General features: G+C 36.0%; 1 protein-coding gene across 1 annotated transcript; it reads left to right on the top strand.

Annotated features, from left to right (window-relative positions):
* The first annotated feature begins 16,615 nt into the window (after positions 1–16,615).
* On the top strand, positions 16,616–18,115 carry LOC149557218 (uncharacterized). Its single transcript, XM_089830155.1, has 4 exons — positions 16,616–16,641; positions 16,789–17,250; positions 17,551–17,717; positions 17,802–18,115. Exons 1-4 carry the CDS (start codon positions 16,616–16,618, stop codon positions 18,113–18,115), a joined length of 969 nt encoding a protein of 322 aa, XP_089686281.1.
* Positions 18,116–25,098: the final 6,983 nt, after the last annotated feature.

The following is a 25,098-nucleotide window of genomic DNA, read 5'->3' as shown; positions in this document are numbered from 1 at the left end:
GAGCAAGAGGAATAGGAACATATTTAGCTTCAACCATGCCAAACCGCTCTACAACTTTGTCAATATATGATTTTTGTGACTAAGTCAACATCTTTTTCTGTCTATCTCTAGTGATAGTCATCCCAAGAATCTTTTTGGCTGCCCCTAAATCTTTCATGGAAAACTGAGAAGCTAACTCTTTATTTAGTTTATGGATTATTTGAGAAGAAGTACCAACAACTAGCATGTCGTCAACATAAAGTAACAGAATAAAAAACTCACCACTAGGAAGTCTTTTATAGTAGACGCAAGGATCTGATTCACATCAAGTGAAGTTATGCTCAGCCATGAACTGATCAAACTTAATATACCATTGTCTTGGAGCTTGCTTGAGCCCATACAAACTCCACTTCAGTCGATAATAGAGATGTTCTTTCCCCTTTTGAACAAAGCCTTCAGGCTATTCCATGTACAATTCCTCATTGATGTCGCCATGTAGAAAAGTCGTCTTGACATCAAGTTATTTGAGCTCAAGATCCCAAATGGCTACCAATCCCAAAATTGCTCGGATTGTAGTCATTTGTACAATAGGTCAGAAAATCTCTTCAAAATCTAAGCCCTTTTTCTAAGCATATCCCTTGATAACAAGTCGAGCATGGTACCTCTTTCTTTCACCATCTTCCTCTTTCACTTTGTATACCCAAAAATTTTTTAGAGCTTTCCGGTTGGGTGGAAGCAGAACTAAGTCCCATGTTTTATTGGTTTTAAGAGAGTCCATCTCTTCTTCCATCGCAATCATCCACTGATTTTTATCAATACTTCTACAAGCATCTTGAAAATTAGCCAACTCTACTTGATCAAAGATTAATATCTCAAGGTCTGCCTCCTCAAAATAAAGGAGCTCATAATCTGAATATTTTGCAGGCATCCTCCTCTGCCTTGTAGATCGTCTTAAGTCTATATTTTTTTGGGCATTCTGAGAATTATTTCTTATTAATTCATATTCACTGCCCTTTGAAGATGTTTGAATGGGCCAAGGAACATCAAAGTCTTGTTCCCCACGAACACCCAATTCCATGGGGTTCTTAAAACAATTTTTATCTGTCACTGTCTAGTGGTGTAAACAAGAATCCCCACACCTTCCTTCATGCTCTATAACTGGTTGGTGCTCTATCATAGATTGGTGAAGACTATCATATGGACAGTAACCTAAGACATGTGGAGGAGTTGTAGCTAATGTTTCACCTAGCTGACAGTGACTATGATTACCATGATGGCTATGTTTGTGCACTCGGCTTGTGGGAGATGGAGTAAATTCATACTTGCTGTGCTCTATTTGCTATGGATCGTGCCAATTTACAAAGACTTTTCCTGCACCTTGTGCATCATGACTGTGACTATTGAAGCCAACATTATAATCCCTGCATGAATGAGAGGGTTCACTGACGGCTCCCTGTTCTTCATTGGCAGGACAAAAGACTTGTCTCATCTACCATGTGGATGAAATACCTCTAGATTCACTAACATACTGCTCAATGCCATGAGACACATCATGACCAATGACTCCTCTTTCATTGATGATTGGTTTGCTGTTAAGACTGTTCTCCAATAACCTGCGTGAATGATTAACAGAAGTTTGCATCCCGTGTCCCTCAACCTCTTCTAGTCTAACATGAGAGTTAGAATTCCCATTATGGTGGGATTCATTGGGCTTGTATGAGGGGGGCTGGCTAGAAGAAACCAGATGTTGATGGTCTCCAAGTTCAAAAGGCTCTACTGCCCGAGTGGAGGCACCAGGTGTAAAAATGACTCCATGTATGTGATGAAATGGCTCTGTATCATCGTGAGCAGAAGCATCATCCCTGTGAGCATGATTTTCCCTGTATATGCCATCACCAATCTGTTCCTATCTTCTTACAGTAGCAATTTCATTAGAAATCTGTCCCAGTTGCCCAACATGGTTAGAGGTTCCCCTTCTTTCATGCTCTGTCTATTGTGATGATGGTAGAGTATGAGAAGAAGATTGTGAATCATTGCTAACACCAAGAAATGGAGCCAAAACAGAGGTAGGAGTGGAAGTTATAGGTTGAGACTAAGACTGAGATTGAGAGTTTAATGAAGAATTATTCTCATTAAATAAAGGCATAGGAATAAAATCTTCAACTACTCTTTCTTGTGACACTGATTTAAGAGACAAAATTTTTGTCTCATTAAATACCACATCTCGACTCTGTACAATCTTCTTTGCAATAAGATCCCATAATCGAAAACCATACTGATCTTCACCATAGCCTAGAAAGATACATTCTTGTGATTTTGAATCCATCTTGCTCCTTTTTTCTTTAGGAACATGAACAAACACTTGACACCCATACATTCGAAGATGTGAATTAGGAAATCCTTCTACCCAGCCATTCCTCCTTTGGAATTCCAAAGTCCAAATGAGATGAAGGACTTTGATTAATCAATTATACTGTTGTATTGCAAGCCTCCACCCAAAATTCTTTGCCTAAATTGGCATTAGATTACATACATCAAACTTTCTCAAGTATAGTTTAATCTTTCCACTGCCCCATTTTCTTAAGGGGTGAATGGCACAACTTTCACCCGTCGAATACCATGATCTGCACAAAAGTTATCAAACTCCAAGGAACAAAATTCACCTCCATTATTTGATTTTAAACATTTAATTTTGTGCCCGCTTTGATTTTCAACAAGAGCTTTAAAATTTTTGAATTTGGAGAAAACTTCAGACTTTCTAGACATCATATAAACCCAAACCTTTCTAGTACAATCATCAAGAAAGGAAACAAAGAAATTTGTGCCTCCATCGGAGGTTACCTCTGTTGGACTAAAGACATCCGAGTGCACCAACTCCAATGGTGTTGTCTTCTTGTCATGACCATGCTTCAAAAAATTGACACGTTTTTGTTTCCCATGAAGACAATGTTCGCAGAATTCTAAATCTGCTGATTGGAGACTTGAAAGTTGCTCTCTATTAAGCATAATCTCTAACCCCTTCTTGGTCATGTGGCCTAATATTTGATGCCAAAGTGCAGCATCACTGTCCACAACAGTCATCGTAGCTCCCACCTCATGATTAGTTTTTACAACATACAGATTGCCAACTTTATCCCCTTTGGCAATAATCATGGAACCCTTGGTAATTTTCCATGTGTCCGTGAGGAGTGTAAGAAAACCTTGAGCATATAACTGATTGACGGAAATCAAATTTCTTTTTAATTTGGGAACATACCTAACATCTTGAAGCAATAATTGAGCGCCTCCTTTAATTGATAACAAAATATCCCCCTTTCCTACGATTTCACAAGCCTTGTTATCACCCAAATAAACATTCCCAAATTTACCTTCCTTGTAGTTAGTGAAGGCTTTGCTGCAAGAAGATGCATGAAATGAAGCCCCAGAGTCAATTACCCATGAATTCAAAGTTGTGTCACTTGTCGCAAGAACCAAAACACCATCACCCGGATCATGAATGATGTTTGCTCCACTGTCCAAAACTTTTTCTTGAGTTCTTTTATACTTTCTGCAATCTTTTTTAACATGACTAACCTTTCCACAAAACCAACAACCGTTTTGTCTACCTCGGGACTACGAGCTTCTAGCTGATTCTGACCTTCAATTGTTGTTATTATTTTTGCCTCTATGTTGAGTTCTTCCTCTATTTTCTGTACTAACCATCGTTAGTGCATCACCGGATGAAGACTCTTTATTAGTTCTTCTCATGTCTTCACTAAGCAATGTAGAGGCTACCTCATCATAGACCAGCTTGTTTTTGCTGGTTATGGAAGTGGTAATCACTGTAACCACACCATCCTAGCTATCTGGTAAAGAACATAATAAGATGACCACCTTATTTTCATCATCTTGAGGCATACCGATGGAGTGTGCTTGACATAAAAGAGTATTCAACTCATTTATGTGATTCGACATTGCTGTACCATCCTTCATCTTCAATTTGTAAAGCTTTTTCATGATGAAAATTTTGTTTGCAGCAGATGCCGTTTGATACATACTATGAAGTTTGTCCCATACATCCTTTGTTGACGTTTCATTGTTCACATTGAACAACACATTCGAAGATAGCAAAAGAAAAATCTCTGCCATTGCCTTCTCATCAGTTTTAGTCCAATCTTCATCTGACATGGCGGTAGGCTTCTTTGCTTTACCTTGAATTGCTATTGCAAGATCATGCTTGACCAAAAGTGATTGCATCTATACCTTCCACAAACTGAAATTCTTCCCTGAGAATTTTTGCACTCTTGCTTCCTCCATGACTTCAGAATTTGGTCATCGAAATCAATTACAACTCTGATACCAATTGTAAATAAACTAAGAATGCGAAAGAAAATATAGAACAACAAAAATGCATAAACACAGAGTTTATCGTGGTTCACCACAAATCGTGGCTACATCCACACTAAGAGTAGAGGAATTATATTAATGAGAAAACCAATTACATTTACAATACATGCCATCAGCATTTATAGATCACAAATGATCAGCTGAAGAGACAAAATAATATGGAGGGAAAAAACATGTGTCTGTTGGCCTTCACAATTCAATAGGCATTGCTTCATGGATATCCCAAGGGACCCGAAACCTCATTAGACTTTGGTATTTGCACCAATATGGAGGAGTTTTTCATGACCCGCCAAATATTCAACCAAGCAACAGACATAGCCGATGAAGACATATTCGTGATCGTAGGAGCCCGAACTGAGAATGGAATATTGATTTGAGATATGTGTCCATGATTTGTGATGGCAATACCAGGGCTTGAGGCATATGTTGTTGATAATGTCCTTCACATACTTGCAAAGGATCAAATCAATGCAGAGATGACTCAATCCCTTTCTGTCTCTAATTAAATATGCTCAACCAATGTATAATCCACCATGATCGTGGAAGACAAATATTGGCATCCCTCAAAGCATAATTGCACCCGTAGTCTTTGTGAACACCAGATCCTGGGTATCCATAGGAGTGCATAATGTGCTTTGCAAGGAATTTATTTTCAAAACCTTTGAATTGAAAAAGTTTCTCAAGAAGAACACACACGGATTCCTAAGGAGCTCTCGAATAAAATGGCTATTCCAACGAAAAGAATTTGATGCAAGATGCATTTACATCATATAGGCTCTATAATCGGATAGAGAAGAACATGAAAATTAGATCAATCGATTCCAAACGATCTACTGTAGGAGATGCAAATTATTCGAAAAAATGCTTTGTCTTCTGTGTAGCCTCTACAAATGAAAGATATAGTCATATGGAAATGCCTAGACAATGCACACACCCACATTGTTGAATTGCTCGACCAAATATCTTAACGAGAACCCATGTGGAGATTATATTCAAGTTCTCACAAATTCCATGTGAGAACTGTTAAATAAACCAAGAATGCAAAAGAAAATACAGAAGAACAAAAGTGCATAAACATAGAGTTTATCGTGGTTCACCACAAATCGTGGCTACGTCCACATTGAGAGTAGAGGAATAATATTAATGAGAAAACCAATTGAGTTTACAATACATGCGATCAGCATTTATAGATCACAAATGATCAGTTGAAGAGACAAAATAAATGGAGGGAAAAACACAAGTGTCTATTGGCCTTCACAATTCAACAAATCTCCCACCTAAAGACAACAGATACACTAGCTGATCATCCATTCCCCTGCTCTACATGCTGACTTACTTCTTTTTAACAAGGCCAAGAGAAGTCCTAGCACATTCGAACTTCTCCTTGGCAACAACCTTCGTCAACATGATCTTGGTATCAATTTTGGCAACCTTCAGTTTTCCTTCTGCTACCACATAATGAACATAGTGAGCATGCTTGTCAATATGTTTGGAACATCATTGAGAGGAATGATTGTGAACCATAAAAATCGCACTCTGACTATCTGAAAAATAAAACATAATCATCTTGTTGCCAATGTAAATCACTGAATAAGCGTTGCAACCAAATAATCTCTCTAGCCCCTTCGAAAAGAGCCAAGTATTTGGCTTCAGCAGAAGAAAGTGCAACACAATGTTGCAGTCTTGAGGACCAACTAATGGCAGCCCCGACAAATGTGAAAGCATAACCAGTAGTAGATCTGCACTTTTCTAGATCTTCGACAAGATTTGAGTCACTGAATCCTTGCAGCTGAGTATTATTTCTACCAAAACACAATGCATAATCAGAAGTACCCTTGAGATACCGCAATGTCCATTTCACTGCTTCCCAATGAGGTTTCCCGAGATTTCTCATGTATCTACTAACTACTCCCACCGCATGAGCAATGTCGGGACGTGTAGAAACCATAGTGTACATTAAGCTACCAACCGCTGATTTATAAGGAACATTAATCATAAAATCCTTCTCATCTTGTGTTTTGGGACACAATTCAGAACTGAGGCGAAAAGGAGAAGCAAGCGGAATAGGAACGTGTTTAGCTTTAGCCATGCCAAACCATTCTACAACTTTGTCAATATATGATTTTTGTGACAAGGTCAATACCTTTTTCTGTCTATCCTTAGTGATATTCATCCCAAGAATCTTTTTGGCTACTCCTAAATCTTTCATGGCAAATCAAGAAGCTAACTCTTTCTTTAGCTGGCAAATTATTTGAGGAGAAGTACCAACAACTAGCATGTCATCAACATAAAGTAACAGAATAACAAGCTCACCATTAGGGATTCTTTTGTAGTAGACACAAGGATCTGATTCACATCGGGTGAAGTTATGTTCAGCCATGAACCGATCAAACTTAATGTACCATTTTCTTGGAGCTTGTTTGAGCCCATACAAACTCCGCTTCAGCCGACAATAGAGATGTTCTTTCCCCTTTTGAACAAAGCCTTCAGGCTGTTCCATGTACAATTCTTCATTGATGTCACCATGTAGAAAAGCTGTCTTGACATCAAGATGTTCGAGCTCAAGATCCCAAATGGCTACCAATCCCAAAACTGCCCGAATTGTAGTTATTTGAACAACAAGTGAGAAAATCTCTTCAAAATCTAAGCCTTTTTTCTGAGCATATCCTTTGACAACAAGTTGAGCACGGTACCTCTTTCTTCCACCATCTTCTTCTTTCACCTTATATACCCAATGGTTTTTCAGAGCTTTCTGATTGGGTGGAAGTGGAACTAAGTCCCATGTTTTATTTGTTTTAAGAGAGTTCATCTCTTCTTCCATTGCAATCATCCACTAATTTTTATCAGTACTGTTGTAGGCATCTTTGAAATTAGCCGGCTCTACTTGATCAGAGATTAAAATCTCAGGGTTTGCCTCCTCAGAATAAAGAAGCTCATAATTTGAATATTTTGCAGGCATTTTTCTCTGCCTTGTAGACCTCCTCAATTCAATTGTAGAATCCTTTATTTTATCTTGACTAGAGTTAATTGTAGAAGGAACCAATTCAAATGGGGAGCCTGTGACTGAGGTTCTTCTTTTATTTGCTACTGCCAAAGGAGAGGAATTCCCAATATCACAATCTAAGATGTGAGTAGAAAAACTAGAGGTGTGTGGTGGTAAAGGCATAGCTACAGAGGTTTTTTGAAACCATGTTTCCATCCCCAAAGTTGTGGTTGTTTTGACTTCCCATTCCCAATGGTGAAGCAGACTCGACTGGAGTGCTAGGCAATAGTCCATCAACATGTTCAAACACAGTATGATAATTCTATTGTCTACCGCTCGGGCCAAAGGAAGTAACACCTGTGTTCTGCTCACAAGACATGTTTTGTCCTTTTGTGGTAGCCAAATCTAATCCAAGCTGTTGTAATTGGCCACCACAAGAAGAGATTCCCCTTCCCTCATGCTCTATCGTTGTTTGGTTCCCTTTCACAGAGTGATGAAGAGTATTATGTGAACCAAAATTTGAAATATATGAAGGAGCCCGTGTGTTATGTTGATAATTGAAGCCCCCAAACCCACAGATAGTCTGCTAAAAAATGTGAGATTCATCAAACTCGTGAGACTCAGTGATGCCTCTTTCATCGTTGATAGGAGTATTGTGAAGACTGCTCTCCAGCAACCTGCGTGAGTGATTAATAGAATTCTGTAGCTCTTGTTCCTCAACATCTTCTGGTCTAATGTGAGAGTTAAAATTCCCAATATGGTGGGATTCATCGAGCCTGTATGAGGGGGGCCGGCTAGAAGAAACCAGACATTGATTGCCTCCATAATCAAAAAGCTCTACTGCTCGAGTGGAGGCACCAGGAGTAAAAATAGCTCCATGTATGTGATCAAATGGCTCTGTATCATTGTGAACAGAAGCATCATCCCTGTGAGCATGATTTTCCCTAAATATGTCATCACCGATCTCTTCCTGTCTTCTTACAGCAGCAACTTCACTAGAAAATCATCCCAAATGCCCAAAATGGTCAGAGGTTCCCCTTCTTTCATGCTCTGTCTGTTGTGACGATGGTAGAGTATGAGAAGAAGGTTGTGAATCACTACTAACACCAGGAAATGGAGCCAAAAAAAAGGTAGGAGTAGACACCATAGGCTGAGACTGTGGATTGAATGACGAGTTATTTTCATTTAAATAGGACATAGGAATAAAATCTTCAACTATTCTTTTATGTGATGCTGATTGAAGTGCCGAAAACTTTGTCTCATTAAATACCACATCTTGACTCCTTACAATCTTCTTTGCAATAGGATCCCATAGTCAAAATCCATACTGATCTTCACCATAACCCAAGAAGATACATTCTTGTGATTTTGAATCTAGCTTGCTCCTTTTTCTTTAGAAACATGAACAAATGCTTGACACCCGTACACTCGAAGATGTGAGTAGGAAATCCTTCTACCTAGCCATTTCTCCTTTGGAATTCCAAAGTCCAAACGTGATGAAGGACTTCGATTAATCAAGTATACTACTGTATTGCAGGCCTTCACCCATAATTCTTTGCCTAAACCAGCATTAGATTGCATACATCGAACTTTCTCAAGTATAGTTTGATTTAATCTTTCCACTACCCCATTTTCTTGAGTGGTGTATGGCACAACTTTCACCCGTTGAATACCATGATCTGCACAAAAGTTATCAAACTCCAAGGAACAAAATTCACCTCCATTATTTAATTTTAAACATTTAATTTTGTGCCCGCTCTGATTTTCAACAAGAGCTTTAAAAATTTTGAATATGGAGAAAACTTCAGACTTTTTAGACATCATATAAACCCAAATCTTTCTAGTACAATCATCAAGAAAGGAAACAAAGAAATTTGCGCCTCCATGGGAGGTTACCTCTGTTGGACTGAAGACATCTGAGTGCACCAACTCCAATGGTGTCGTCTTCTATTCATGACCATGCTTCAAAAAACCAACACGTTTTTGTTTCCCATGAAGACAATGTTTGCAGAATTCTAAATTTGCTGATTGGAGACCCGAAAGTTGCTCTTTATTAAGCATAACCTGTAGGCCCTTCTTGCTCATGTGGCCTAATCTTTGATGCCAAAGTGCGGCATCGCTTTTCGCAACAGTCATCGCAGCTCCCACCTCATCATTAGTTTCTACAACATATAGATTGCCAACTTTATCCCCTTTGGCAATAATCATGGAACCCTTGGTAATTTTCCATGTGTCCATGAGGAGTGTAAGAAAACCTTGAGCATATAACTGACTGACTGAAATCAAATTTCTTTTTAATTTGGGAACATACCTCACATCTTGAAGCAATAATTGAGCACCTCCTTTAATTGATAACAAAATATCCCCCTTTCCTACAATTTCACAAGGCTTGTTATCACCCAAAAAAACATTCCCAAATTTACCTTCCTTGTAGTTTGTGAAAGCTTCGCTGCAAGAAGATGCATGAAGAAGGTGGCAAATTTTCTTTCGAGGAGTAGTCCAGATAATCATCCTATTTTTAATTAACATTACATTTTGTGGCTAAAGATTCATATAGACATTTACATAGTAAGCTCAACTTAATCTTAATTCAATTTTCAACATCAAAATTAACACCCAAATAAATAACATCTAAAAAAACAAAAAAAATAGTTTTCTAATACCATCAATTGATCACTTGAATTGATAAATATTAACACATACACAATAGGTCCTAGTATCATTCTACTATTCTAGTTTAATCAATTATATATATATATATATATATATATATAACAAAGGTGCCTCAACCAAAAAGCATCAAATATTATCTTATATACAAAAATTATCAAAGAATTCTATAATAAAAAAAACTAATAAAGAGTGGTCCTACATCCTCCCCCTCTTTGCCTTTGACTTCCTCCTGGGAGTCACCCAAAAAAGAAGGCATACTCCTCATGCTAAACCTATTATCACTTTGCAAAAGTTCTTTATTTATAACACACTAGGTTAACCTATAATCCTATACACTAATCTTATGTTGTGATTTGATCTTGACTTGCAATAGTCAAAGGAGGCTAGCTATTCCTACTAAAATATAGGAGAGAGTGAGCACAAATAGCTCCACTAAACTTTACACCCTAATGCTCTAATTCCCACCTAATTCATCAGGAATCCTTTCTGGTCTGGCCATTTACAAGTTACTTTTCCAACATAATTTTCAAGAAAATGCCTCATAACGAAATTAAAACTGAAGATAAAATAACCAATTTAGAAGTATAAAACAAAATAAAATCAAGAGTGACCACACTAGAAAAATTTTAATCAAGAAAATAAGGCATGTCCAAGAGGCAAGATAGGACCATCATTAAGAAATTTGGCTATGTAGCCCAACATCATGTTTTTCTAATTGTAAGTTGAAATTTATATCTCATTTCTTCAATTGCTATATGATACATACTACTCACTATAGGGTTTGTACTTACCATCATATTTATATAATTCTATTATCCAATTGGAGTTATATCCTTATATAAGAACTTCTAACACTCTCAAGCTTTGAGTATTAATAACCAACTTATCGTTTACATCAACCTCTAGATTTTTAATTATATCCCTAGAAGTTCTAGAAGGTTGTTGTTCACATAACTACATTGAGATGTAATTACATAGATAGTCTTTTGATAAATCTATGTTGTACAAATTGATATCTTAAGTCAGAAGCTACACTAGTTATATGTTCATGTTCAAAGCCCTAGGTTTTTAAATCACTTCAAATTTAGAGTTGACTCAAATATTATTTATGTTTTAATGCTCTTCTGAACATCTAAATAAGTCTAAATATAGTTTTCAAATTATTTTCTAGTTATCGATTATGAAGATTAAATTTTAATTTTCCAAAGACTCACTCATAAAATCTAGGTTAAACAATGTTCCACTTCCCAAGTTTCATTTTTTATGAATCATTTAGAAAAAAAAAAAAAAAAAAAAAAAAAATTTAACCCACAAGCCAAAATATATCTTACTTGAATGTTTCACTATACATATATCAAATAAAATTCATATATTAGATTATGTTTATTAAACATAATTAAATAACATATATTTGAAATGATGCAAATCAAATATATGATATAATTTATATTATATATACACTTAATATTTAATAATATAATATTTACTAAATACAAACACATAAAAGTATCATTTATTATGTATATAAAGTAGGTGTAAAGAAACAAAACTTAATGTTATTCTTACATTTTTTTTTAAAATTTTAAAAATCAGCTTTGTATAAACAATTTTAAAAATTGATGAGTAGATATTCTTACAAAAGAGAGACTACATTCTATACTTAAGCTTCTAAGGACCAAGTCAATGAAAACTGACCATATAACGAGAATAACTTGAACCAAACTAGGCGTATGCAAGCCTTAGAATATGGTAGCTCAAGAATATATAAATAAACACACGGTAATGTATAAAGAAACAAGCCAAGGATTAAGCAAAGGGAGAAAAAAAGGTATGCATCTAACTTAGCATCATGAATAGGTAAGGAATATGAAGCATTACTAATCATATCAATGTATAAGGAAAAATAGAAATATATGGCATTTAAGAGCACATAATGAGTTAGAACAAAACATAATAAGAATACAGTACCATTGCAAAGTTGGAGGAGCGATGAAACTAAAGCGATGGAAATGCAGATTTAAATTCTTGGTCATAGATTTGTTATATAAACAAAAAGTTAAATATTTTCCAAACGAGTAACGTTTTCTTAAACATTGTTTTTATTTGACAAAATAATAATAAAATAACACAGCTTTGTAATAGCACAAAAATAGTTAATCAAAGCTTATGAATTTTAAATGTTAGATCTGATGCAAGTTTTCTTGAAGGATCACTTGAGGTAAGATCTATTGGAATCAATTCAGCCATAAATTTTTTTTTTTCATTTTTGTTTTTGGAGGGAAAATCAAATTTTTAAAATGAAAATAAAAATAATTGATACTAGAATTTACGAGAAAGATAAGAAATCTGAATCATAACACACATACGTAGCATTAAATTAAAGAAACATCTTATCCAAACTTATAGTCAATACATGAATTTTAAAAGAAAGGAAATGAAGTCTTGAATAAAAATATCATTGAAGGATTTATATGCAAACTTACATTTTCTGAAAGAGTTATATACAACCATAATATTGGACTAAAATAAATTAAAAGGGTACAAAACTTTTAGAATGTTGATATACTTGTCGTTGTAGTTATAATTGATAAATAATTAATTATATAGTTATAAATTTGTTGTATAAAACATTTGTTGTTATAGATAATATTTTAGTTGCTTAAAAATGCTAAAAATTATGGGTCTAGTTCCCAACACAAAACTATATAGAAATAAACATATTTCACTTTGATCTAAGACTATGTCATACATAACATATATAGTTAGAGAAATCAAAAATAAAAATAAGCTTTGGACCTATATTTTCTTTTTTATAATGATTCAAATTTCAACTCACTTGAAATTGATAGTTTGAATCTCCCACCATAGTTGTCAAAGCAAATCTATTCTAACGAAAATAAAAATTATACATTCTAGAAGAGGACTCTCTCATCTAGAACGTCATATAATTTTTAATTTTTTTGATATCATTTAATATTTTGTCTTTCTCAAAATTGACATCTTTTCGAGTGTTAAAATACATGTTTGTAGACTTTTTAACTTAAAATATATCATATCTAATTAAAACACTATAAACTCTATATGAGAATATTCTTGACTTTGAGCTCTATAAAATGGTGTTTATATGTTATTTAAAAAATATTGTAAAAATAGTAGCAATTATTGAAACGCCAATTTTTTGAAATTATTTAATTTCTTTAGTAATTGGATACAAACTAGTATAAAAAATGTATTTAATAAAAATTTTCAATTGGAAAAGTGTGAGACGATATATAACTTAGCTAGAATAGATTTATCTAGACCATATGTTTGAAAAAAATTGATTTTTATATAGAAATACTTAAATTCAATTGTTCTCATAAGTCAACCTAAAAGATGACACAACTTTGTACTTTTACCCACACACACACTCACATCTCTCTCTCTCTCTCTCTCTCTCTCTCTCTCTCTCTCTCTCTCTCTCTCTCTCTCTCTCTCTACACACACACATATTGTGTGTGTGTGTGTGTGTGTGTGTGTGTGAGTACATATATATTTTATATACATATTATTAGAATTATGATTTACAAGTCAATCTGACAAAGGTTATACCATTAACAATATGTGGGAGGTCCTTGGAACACATAATTCCTTTTATCTATGTTAGCAATTAGCAAGCTCATACTTGTGCCATTGATGCACCCCATAGACGATCCTATTCAACATGACGAATCTGTAGCCAACCTCTTATATAAATAATTCTCATATCAGTATTCTTGCACATTTCAAATGTTATTAACATACCATAATAGGAGAGAGTCTTCAATAATCATCAAATAATTCTTGTTCTTCTATTACAAATCCCTGACAATGTTATGTGACTATTGATTTTTTTGGAGCATTGCCAAACTTTTTTAGTCGTGATGCATTGGGCACATGTGATATCCCCTATTAGACTAGAACTTAATGAATACATATCATAAATTAATGAACCAATATAATATATTATTAATATAGTAATATACTGTTTACTAAAATTATATAACAAATAAATATTAAATATATTAATCAAGATAATAATCATATGTATTAACAATAATATTATAATGTATATTAAATATATGATGTTAAACTTATAGTAATATCATTGAATAAATTATAGTACAAATCTAACTAGATAACAAGAGTTGTGATACAAGTGAAGTCCCACCTACTGTAAAAGTGAATTAAGATTGAAACGAAATATACTTTGATGACTTTGATACCTGCAATAAAATAATATTGTAAATTGTATAAATAATAATAATAGGTACTCAATATTCACATTATTAATATCAATAATAAATAATATAATATTATTTTATTACAAGTTAATAAATTATATATATATATATATATATTCATTTTTTCAATTTTCTATCAATAAATTTTAGATAATTATTATTTATAAAATAAACTTTAGATATATTTTCAATAAATATATTGTAATGAAATAAAATGTTGATTTTGTAAAATGTAATTTTATTACGATTCATAATATTTAAACATGTGAATATAGTTATATGTTGAATTATATAAATATTAAAATCAAGTTTTATAAAAAGTAAAATTTCAACATCAACCTATACTTTTAGAGAATATGTAAAGCGTAATCTTGGAATATTTTAAATTTTTGAGAAGAAAAATGAAAAAAAAACTAGCAAAAATATGATGAACCAATCAAAATAAGAAATATTTTTGCTAGTGGTTTTTTCATTATTGAGTTATTCCATACAAGAAATATTTAAAAATTAGATTATTGAATTATAGAAATTACATATAATTCTATTATATTATTGTATTAAAAAAATCATTTATTAAAAAATATTAAATCTCCTAAGTAGCATTTAAAATATATGTTTAATGACATCAGGCTGGAAAAAGGCTGCATGCGGTAGGAGAAGCTGCATGCGGTAGGAGCAGAACGAGGTCGGGTTGCAGGAGGCCATTCTGTGCTAGGGCCTGCGTGCCCTAGCGTCTGTTCTTGTTCCTCCTCGCTGTCTTGGTTGCAGGCTTGGTGTGTTAGGGGATTTCCATTGGCGCTCGGCGGTGTTTGTATGGGCTGGAGGGCCCATTTTCTCTTCTTAACAACAGGAAAAAACATTCATTACTTTGGCTGTGATTGCAAGACTCTTGGTCTTGGTACGAGGCTTTGCTCTTGGGGTCGGAGACTAGGGGTTTCCTATCCTCTTTTGCTGGTAAGATTGTTGAGTTGGCCCTATGGCGAATCGGGGTCTTGTTTTATCTCAAATTGCCTCTGAGGATATGGTGATGGCTGATCCATCTTCTTCAGCACATGCAAATGGTAAGGATCAGACGAGTAAACCTACATTAGGAGATGGCGTCTTCTCCTCTACAGGGGTGCCTTGAATTAAACAAGTTAATGGATGTCTGGAAAGATCTGAGGACTGACCTATTTTGGTTATTCAACCTGAGCAGATTTCAGAGGATGTTGAATACTGGCAGAATCATGCCCTTATTTGCAAATTTTTGGGCCTTCGTCTCTCCTTACCTATGTTAGATTCCTGGGCTCGTAGGGTTTGGAATCCCGAAGGTGATATGGAGATCATTTTGGTAGTGAATAATTACTTTTTAGTTATCTTCTCTTGCATGGCGGACAGAAATAGGGCTTTTGAAGGAGGCCCTTAGTTCTTTAACCAAGTGGGGCTTTTCATCAAGCCTTGGCACATGGGCTTCAATTCAGCTGAAGAGACTCCATCACGGGTCCCTGTGTGGGTTCGTCTGTCAAGGCTTCTATTGGAGTTTTGGAGGGATGATATTCTTCATTCTATCTCACTATCGCTTGGTAAGCCTATGGGGGCGGCTACACAAACTCAGGATCGTAAGGTAATTTCTTATGCTCGTATTTGTGTTGAGGTAGATTTAACTAATCCATTACTAGATTCTATGGAAATATGTTTGGGATCCTCTTCCTGAATCCAACAATTGGATTATGAGACCCTTCCTTTTAGGTGTCGAATTTGTCATGAATATGGTCACTTGCTCCGCAAATGTCCTAGATTCAAGTCTTCTACTTTGGATGCACCCGGACCTCTTAGGGGAGACAAGGGGAAGGCTCCTGTATGTACTGGACCGACAGACGATGAGGGCTTTACTCAGGTCAAAACTAGGAACAAAGGCAAGGGTAAGAAGAGAACCTGGCAGGAGAGACACAATGATGGTACTTTTAACAGATTTGATGTTCTTGAAGACCTTGTACAGGATGAAGGTATTCTGGTTGAGCTTTCTTCTAGGGATACGGGCTTGGATGAAGTTCAGGAAGATGAGGAAATGGGGGAGCATTGGTTACTATTGCCAGAGGATCCTCAGAGTGTACAAATTGATATGGATCTACCTCCTCAGGGTCAGGATACCAAGGAGCCCCAGGGATCATAGGTTCTGATGAGTTCAAGTGTGGTGGTTCTCGACCCCCCTGTTCCCAAGGGGGTTGCAAAGATGGCTAAGGGTGGCAAAGCCCATCCTACTTTAGGGTTATAGCAGAAATCCTTCAAAAAGGGGTCTCTGGAGAAACCGTCTAAGAGTGGTAGAAAGACTGATCAAGAGCGGGTTAAGATTATGGGGGATACTTTGGTTGAGTCTGGGTCTGTGCGACCCATTGATTCCCACTTCACCCACCCCCATAAATGATTATTTTGTAATGGAATGTATGGGGGTTGAAAAACATCCCTAGACAAAAGGTTGTTCATAAATTAATTGAATCTCAGTTACCTGATGTACTTTTTATTTAGGAAACTAAGCTTACAGTGGATGGTTTGGTCAGTTGTGCTATGCATATCTGGCCCCAAGGAAATTGGCAAGGGGTGGGAGTTCGAAATAGTTCAGGTGGGGTTGCTTGCTTCTGGAACCCAAGAAAAGTTCTTCCCTTATGGTGGATTTCTAGTCGATCCTCTCTCTTTGGTTGCTTCCTGCTTGGCGACTGGGGAAAGGTGCCTTCTATCTAATATTTATGCTCCTACGGATATTTTGAGAAAGTTAAATCTATGGGCTCATATTAACTACATTTGGGCCATGGACCCATTTCTTCCATGGATTTTGGCTGGTGATTTTAATTCTATTACTAACTTAGATGAAAAACGGGGAGGAGTTGCTAGGTTGGATCCCTTTGCAAATCTTTTCAGGGATATGATTGACTCTTTGCATCTCATTGATGTGAAGCCAACTAATGGTGTCTTTACATGGAATAGTAGGAGGTGTGGTGAGGAGGCTATCTCAGAAAGGCTTAATAGATTCTTGGTTTCCTGTTATTGGATGAACAACAGGCTGATCACTAACTTTGAAATTCTTTATTGGAGAGGCTCTGATCATTGGCCTATCAAGGTCTCGGCTACTGCTCATGGTGTCACCAAGAACCATCCTTTTAAATTTTAGTTAATGTGGTTATGAGATTAGTCTCTGCAAGATCTTATGATGGATTGGTGGTATGAGGGGATGCCGGCCCATGGGACGGCAATGTCTAGTTTTTGTAAGAAGTTTTAACATGTTAAGTACAGGCTTAAGAAGTGGAATAAACAATGTTTTGGGAACCTACAGGCTCAAAGGATAGCTGCTCAGGCCAATTTAGACAACATCACTCGGTTGATTCAGGATCAAGGGAGGACCTTTGATCTAAGTGAAGCAAAGTCTATGGCTCTTAAAGGATTAGAAGAGTGGGAGCTTCGTGAGGAGATCTTTTGGAAGAAAAAATCTCGTATTGATTGGCTTCAGTAGGGTGACAGGAACACTGCATTCTTTCATAAATCAGTCAAAGCTCGGAGACAGGGGAATTCTTTACCCTCCTTGATATCGCTCGAAGGGATTCATCTTTCTTCCAATATTGACATTTCCAGAGCTGCAGCCAACTATTTTTCAAATCTCTTTTCTAAGGAGGATCTTGATGCTAGGGCAGAGGAGAGGGCAATTTTGGATGGAATTCCTCACTTGGTCTCTGCGGAGATGAATGAGGCCCTCTTACATCCTATTTTGTTATTTAAAGTGGAAAAGGTGGTGTTTAACATGAAAAAAGGTAAGGCTCTAGGCCCTAATGGATTTCCGATTGAGTTCTTTAAGGAATTCTAGGAAATTATTAAGTTAGATCTCCTTGAGGTGGTTCAAGAGTCTCATAGGAATAAGCAGATGCTCAAGTCCATTAATTCTACTTTTTTGGTTCTTATACCTAAACAGGAGGGGGCTAATCAGTTGAACCATTTTAGACCTATTGCTCTTTGTAATGTTGTCTATAAGATCATCACCAAGCTGATTGCAGAGAGACTTAAGCCACTTCTCAACACCCTGATCTCCCCATAGTAGGGGGGATTTGTTGAAGGAAGAAATTTTTTGGATGGTATGGTGGTTGCTATGGAATCCATTCATTCTATGGCTAATTTGAAGGAGAGGGCTATGTTCATAAAGCTGGACATGGCTAAAGCTTATGATAGAGTGATTTGGGAATTCTTACAGAATGTTCTTTTAACGTTCGGTTTTGCTAAGGAATGGGTTAATTGGATTCTGAGTTGTGTGACTTCCCCTTCCTTTTCTATCATTATAAATGGGGAACCATTAGGATTGTTTAGTTCTTCTCGAGGGCTATGGAAAGGGGATCCTTTATCTCCTTATTTATTCATTACCTTGGCAGAGGGTCTTGGTAGATTTATCAAATCTCAAGTGAGGTGGGGCCTTATCCAAGGGTGGAGTTGGCATGACTCTCTCCCTTCTTATTCTCATCTCCAATTTGTGGATGATACTGCATTGATGGGCATGGCCAGAGTTAGTGAAGCCATAAATTTTAGGAGGGCCCTTGACATTTATCTGAAGGCTTCAGGTTAGTCTATTAATGATGAAAAATCTTCCATCTTTTTCGTCAATACCTCTCAGCCTATTCAAAACAAGATTGCTAGGATTTTAAGATTTTAGATTGGTGCTCTTCCCCTATTATATTTGGGAGTCCCCTTGGTTTTTGGATCTCAGCTTAGAGGGTATTGGTAGGGAATTTTGGACAAATTTCAAAGTAAAGTTAGTCATTGGATGAATAGGTGGCTTTCTTTTGTTGGCAGGGTGATTCTTCTTAAGACGATGGTGCAGTATCTACCTATTTACAGGTGTTGTGTGCAAGTTCCCCCTTCCACCTTTTTTAGGGATTTTGATGCTCTTTCTTGACAGTTTCTTTGGTCTGGTACCCTTCTTTCATCAAAGTGGAGTTTAGTTAAGTGGGAGTGTGTTTGCAGGCCTAAGTTTGCTGCGGGCCTGGGTCTTAGATCCATGGCACTTGTTGTCACGGCTCTTGCTACTAAGCTATATTGGAGGTGGTGCAACAATCAACACTCTGATTGGGCCAAGATTCTTACTCACAAGTATTTTCTTGGTGTAGATAGTCTAGATGTGCCACGCCTGGATTTGGTGGGCAAAGGGTCTTGTGTCTGGAACACTCTCAAGAAGGGAGCTCAGCTAATTAAGGAAGGCCTCTTTTGGATTTGTTATGGAGGCTCAGATGCTCTTTTTTGGTAGGATTCATGGGATCACCATTCGCCCATGATCTCTTTCTTTCCTTGGCTTCAACCTCTCTGTCACATTTTCACTAATGCTGGCTGGTTTAAGGTGGAGCATTTTAAGACTATCAAGTGTTTAGGACAGGTGGAGGTGACTTGCTGGAAGGATCCTCAAGAGTGGCCTATCGGTGGCTCTAATGAGGATTGCGCTCTTCTTGCTCATGTGTTGGAGGGTAGGATTTGTAGCTCTCTTAAGGGGAGGGATGTTCTAGCTTGGGATCCTAGTCCAAAGGGCATATTCTCTATGGCTCAAGGCTATGCTATGCTAGACAGGAACTTGCATGGAACAACCGAAGTGCACTAGTGGAGGAAGGTTTGGAATAACTTTTCTTGGCCCGAATGTAATTTCTTCATATGGTTGCTCCCCCAGAAGAAATGTCTTACTTGGGAGCATCTCCATAAAAGAGGCTTTCAGGTACCTTTTGTTTGTTCTCTATGTTTTCATAATGAGGAGTGTATCTCTCACTTATTTTTTCTCTACCCCTTTTTGAAGGATATTTGGCATCGATGGTGGGAGGCTTGGAATCATGGTTGTATTCATGCAACTTCTCTCATTGACTTTTGGGTAAGTTTGGGCAAACCTCCAGCAAAGACGTCTTTCTTGCAATCTGCCTAGACGGTTGGGCCAATTTTTATTCTTTGGAACCTTTGGTTGGAAAGGAACCACAGGATTTTTTGTGACTCTAAGTTAGATAGCCTGCAGTTGTGGAGGAAGATCCTTAGTAGGCTGCAGGAGACTATTTTTGCTAAGTGCGACATGTCTGAAAGTATAGATCCTGTGGAACAAAATATTGTGAGGAATTTGAACTTGGATGGCGGTAATTGGGGATGCACTCTGGGGAAACGATCAAGCCATGGCAAGCAGCGTGTTTGTAGGGATGGGCGATGGACCCCTCCCCTAGCTGGGATCCTAAAGATTAACACTGATGGGTCTTCTCGGGGAAATGCTGGTCATGCTGGGATTGGAGCTATAGGTAGAGGCAATGATGGTGGTGAGATATTTATGATGTCCATCTATAACGGTCAATATTCTAATAATCTGATGGAGGCCCTTGCTATCAAGATTGCTGTGGAGAGAGGTTGCTCTTTAGGCTGGAAAAAGATCATATGTGAGTCTGAGTCACAAATTGTTGTTGATATGTTGAATAATCAGAGTTTTGAGAATTTTAATTGGAGATTAGCCTCTTTGGCCAGACAAATTTTGATTTTATGTGGTTCCTTGGATTATGTTTCCTTTCGTCATATCCCTCGTGAATGGAACAGAGTTGTGGATTGTTTGGCGAAGTGGGCTTCAGAGAACGTGGCTAGTTGGGATATTAACGGAAGGGATGAGTTACCTTGGGAATATTGAGAGATTGTTGATTAGATGATATTGGAAGATAGGAATATTTAGTGTTGATGTGGGCCTTTGGCCTTTGTTTTGTAATCTGGTTTTGAGTGAATAAATTTTTACCCCTTTTTCCAATATATATATGTTTAATTATATTAAAAATATACATATAAGGAAGTTATTTCATTATAATAAATTATATTTGGTTCCTCATATATTAAAAAAATTTAAAAATAAAAATAGATTATTATGCAATGAGGAAATTGCCAATTAATATCTCCATTCAAAACGATGGGAAATAGTACTACAAAGGAAGGAAAGCCCTAGATGTTTATGAAATGCCATTGAAAAACTTGTATTTTCTCACCTTGTACCAAAGTGACCCCTCCTACAACACCATGAACTAGGCAACTATACAGGGAAAACTTTGATTATTTGTTGAAACCCAAAGCATAAAAAATGAGAAAAAAATAGAATAGAAGGAAAAAGTGACAAAACCTAGAAAGATCCTTCTAAGACTAGATGACCAAGGCAAGCATTAATTTGTTCATTTATCTTTGGAATTTTTGTTACTTCTCTTTAAGGTCTTGTCTAATGTATATTTCAAGGGTATTGGTTTACATAGTGTTGTTTATTAGTGAACATTGAGTAGAATTGCATTTGTCCTTGAGAGTGTAATCTACTCTATGGGAATGACTATGTGGTGTACATAGGTACTAATTAATTACATCAAAAAAGGTCTTAACATCCACTACGACTTAAACACTTCTTAACTTTTAGATTAAGAAAATCCTTTGTTCAAGCCTTATCTATAATATCTCATAGATGATACTTACAAATAGTTTAAATATGACTACTTATACTATCCTATTTACAGTTTTGTAGAAATGGAACCTTTGACAAGTAAACATCTCCCAAGAACTCTACCTTCTTTACTACAAATATAGGAAAATATAAAAAGAAATAGAGAATATTATGCACGAAACAAAGATGTGATAGCTGCCCATAGACATGTTAAAAGATTGGAGAGAGTTTCAACTACCTCTAAACAAATACAAATAGATAGTACTTCAGAAGAAACCACCGAGCAAGGCCTTCAATAGTTGTTCCATCTATTACCACCTTCTATACTACAAATACAAGAAAATAGAGAAAGAAATAGAGAATATTATGCACATAACACATATGTGATAGCTATCTGTAGAAATGCTAAAAGATTACAGAGAGTTTCAAGTACCCTTGAATACAAACAAATAAGGACTACTATAAAAGATTCCATAGAGAAAGACCTTCAATAGTTACAGTTCCATGGATTATAGAGTCAATAAGCTCTACTACAAGAACAATATGCCTACCTTCCAGAAATAATAGTTCATGATCTTTAATGAAAACAAAGGACAAAGAGCAATCGAGAATACTATGCCCAACATAAAGATCAAATAGCTACTTGAAGAGGTGCTAACAGATTCGAGAAAAACTTAAATCCCTTGCAACAGAAAGAAACATAGAGTGAGAACATAAGCACACAACACATGGATCCACCATTACAAGAAGAACCACTTGAAGTCTATCAGACTCCATTGCTAGAAGAAAGGAATAAACAAGCAAGGATTAGGCAGAGAAATGATTATACAACGACACTTAGAAAATTTTGCCAACGGATCAATGCACTGTCCAACTTATAAAGCTACACTATATGCAAAGAATGTTATCTAGGTACACTTGAAACTATCAAACACGACTCCCACATGCATGAGATGCTTCCATGAGAAAGGAATACATTGGTTCTCATGCTCAAAAAATATGGATCCGGGAGATCAACCTACTTATATACTCAAGAGATTGACCTAGGTTGAAGAGATGTTGATTGCTAAAGGCAAACCAATACTACAAGCGAGTCAAAATTTTGGAGGCCAATATAAATATTGTGGACACACAATAAGATTTGCACAAGACATAAACAACATTGAAAACATTCTTTTGTATAGAATACAAGATCTAGATATACTCATTATTCAAAGATTACATTCAATGGGCGAGTCGTATGATTGTTATGTAAAGAGAAGTCACATTATAGATGCATTACAATACAAGGTGAAATATGACCCATACTATAAGGATGTCACCATTTATGATGAACATCTAGTCAACATCCTGGACAAAAGGACAAATATCTCAAGTATGCTCAAATTGTTGAAACAATTGAAGACATATCAGTGCCAAATCATGAAATGGATATTGATGAAGAGATTAATGGAAATAGTATAGTGTACACATCATCATCTATGTCTTGACACCCAAAAACAATATGTGAGCTAGAAATCATTAAGAAAAAATTACAACTTGAAGATAATGCAGATAATATTATGAATTGGCCAGTGATAGATTCATTTCTAGTAAATGAATACAACACAGAGGGCTTGCTGGATATGGCATTTCCAACACTCTTCCCAAATGGATCTGCACTCCACATGTAACCCCGTATAAAGGAAGTGTACATTCATGATTTTTCACAACAATTAATGAAGTTCCATGACAATAGATTTGGAAGGCATACCCGCTTTCGATATTTCATCCTCAATGTCATGGCTAGGCATTGCAGCCAAGAAGTTGTGGTGATATTCATTAAAAGAAATGCATAAGAAAATATGTTTGCTACTATAGAAAATATTCATGCACACCTTAGAAATTTTCCATATAACCAACTTGCAAAAGAAGTGGTGCACAATGGTTCTTCCATGTGAGGGACACAACCATATTGAAACAGGCACAAAATAGAGTTGATAAACTTGATCAACTAGATAGGATCACCTACACTTTTCTTTACACTTAGTGCAATAGACACAAAATGGCCAAATTTACATCGATTGTTCAAAAATGACACTTCCCCAAGGATGTTATCAAACAGTTAGTGCATGGACAATATAATCAATAATCCTCATACAGTAGCATTATACATGCATCACCATTTTATAATATTTAGGGAGGAAGAGATTGAAAAACTTTAGGGTCCAAAAAACTATTTGTATCGATTTGAATGGAAAAATAGAGGAAGTACACATGTGCATGGAGTTATATGGATTAAAAATGCACCAAATATGGATAAACTTGATTGGAACAATGTTGCAGAACTTGAAAGAGCACAACTCTTTTTTGACAAGTCTGTTACTGCTTGGAACCCTCACAAGGCTTCACAAAGAAATAACACACTTTTCCACAGTTCTCTAGATGATCCATGCTTGCTCAACACACATGAAATATTAGCAAAAGAGCCTGCCCATGACTACAAAGAATTGATAAATTGGGTTTAAAGACATACAAATTGCAAACAAGGAACATGCTTAAGAAAAAAGGGTACAAAACTAGAGTGTTGCTACAAAGCTCCATGGAAAGAACAAAATATATCTACTTTATCATGTGATCAGGATGGAAAAAAATATGAACTTGGAAAAAATGATGAAAGAGTTAACATTCATAATTGAGAAATGTCGATGATTTGGAGAGAAAATATTGACTGCCAGCTAGTTATATCTTGGGAGCTTGTTCTCAAATTCATTGCTAAATATGCATCTAAGGAAGAAAGAGCATCTAAGACATATACTGATATGTTAAAAAGAATATCTTCAACCCAACAACTTGATAGCCCAACTCCTATAGAATACAAGAAATTTATGGCAAAAGTTGTTGAACGTGATATAGGGGCACAAGAAATGTGTCACATGCTTCAAAAATTTCCCTTGCCATATGCAGTTGTCCTTTCACATCCTTGAATGTTGGACAAAAAAAGTTCTAGCAAATAATAGACATGTCGTACACAAATTGAATACAATCCACATAATTGCAGACATAGAGTCAACATCCTCTAGAGCTTGAGATGGTGACACTTCTTGAATCTACACAATCGTACATTTATTCTATAAATCATCAAATTAACAAGTAAAAAGAGAGAAAGTTGCAAGCCATTGTCAATATTTACCCAGAGTTCAACAATATTCCACATGTTGAGTCATACCATTTTGAAATATTCTGCTAGAGTAAGCTTCTCTTATACAAACAATTTTTGTATTATAGAAAATAACATTGGCTTGATGAAAGAAAGAATTATTAAAAATTAGACCAATATGAATGAAAATGGATATCATGCTTGACATGTCAATTGCACACCAGAATGTGAATCGAACTTAGAA

Source organism: Cupressus sempervirens, chromosome 5 (assembly GCF_028749045.1).
Source record: "Cupressus sempervirens isolate cs-2001-9-10 chromosome 5, ASM2874904v1, whole genome shotgun sequence".
Taxonomy (NCBI): domain Eukaryota; kingdom Viridiplantae; phylum Streptophyta; class Pinopsida; order Cupressales; family Cupressaceae; genus Cupressus; species Cupressus sempervirens.
The sequence above is the reverse complement of the archived record's forward strand: the minus strand, read 5'-3'. Positions and strand labels throughout refer to the sequence as shown.

Excerpts from the sequence above, each read along its gene's own strand:
- LOC149557218 (XM_089830155.1), top strand. The coding sequence starts at position 16,616 with ATGGGGGATACTTTGGTTGAGTCTGG. Across the intron at positions 16,642-16,788 it reads GATACTTTGGTTGAGTCTGG|GAAACTAAGCTTACAGTGGA; the intron begins GTCTGTGCGACC and ends CTTTTTATTTAG. Across the intron at positions 17,251-17,550 it reads TTTACATGGAATAGTAGGAG|GCTTAAGAAGTGGAATAAAC; the intron begins GTGTGGTGAGGA and ends TGTTAAGTACAG.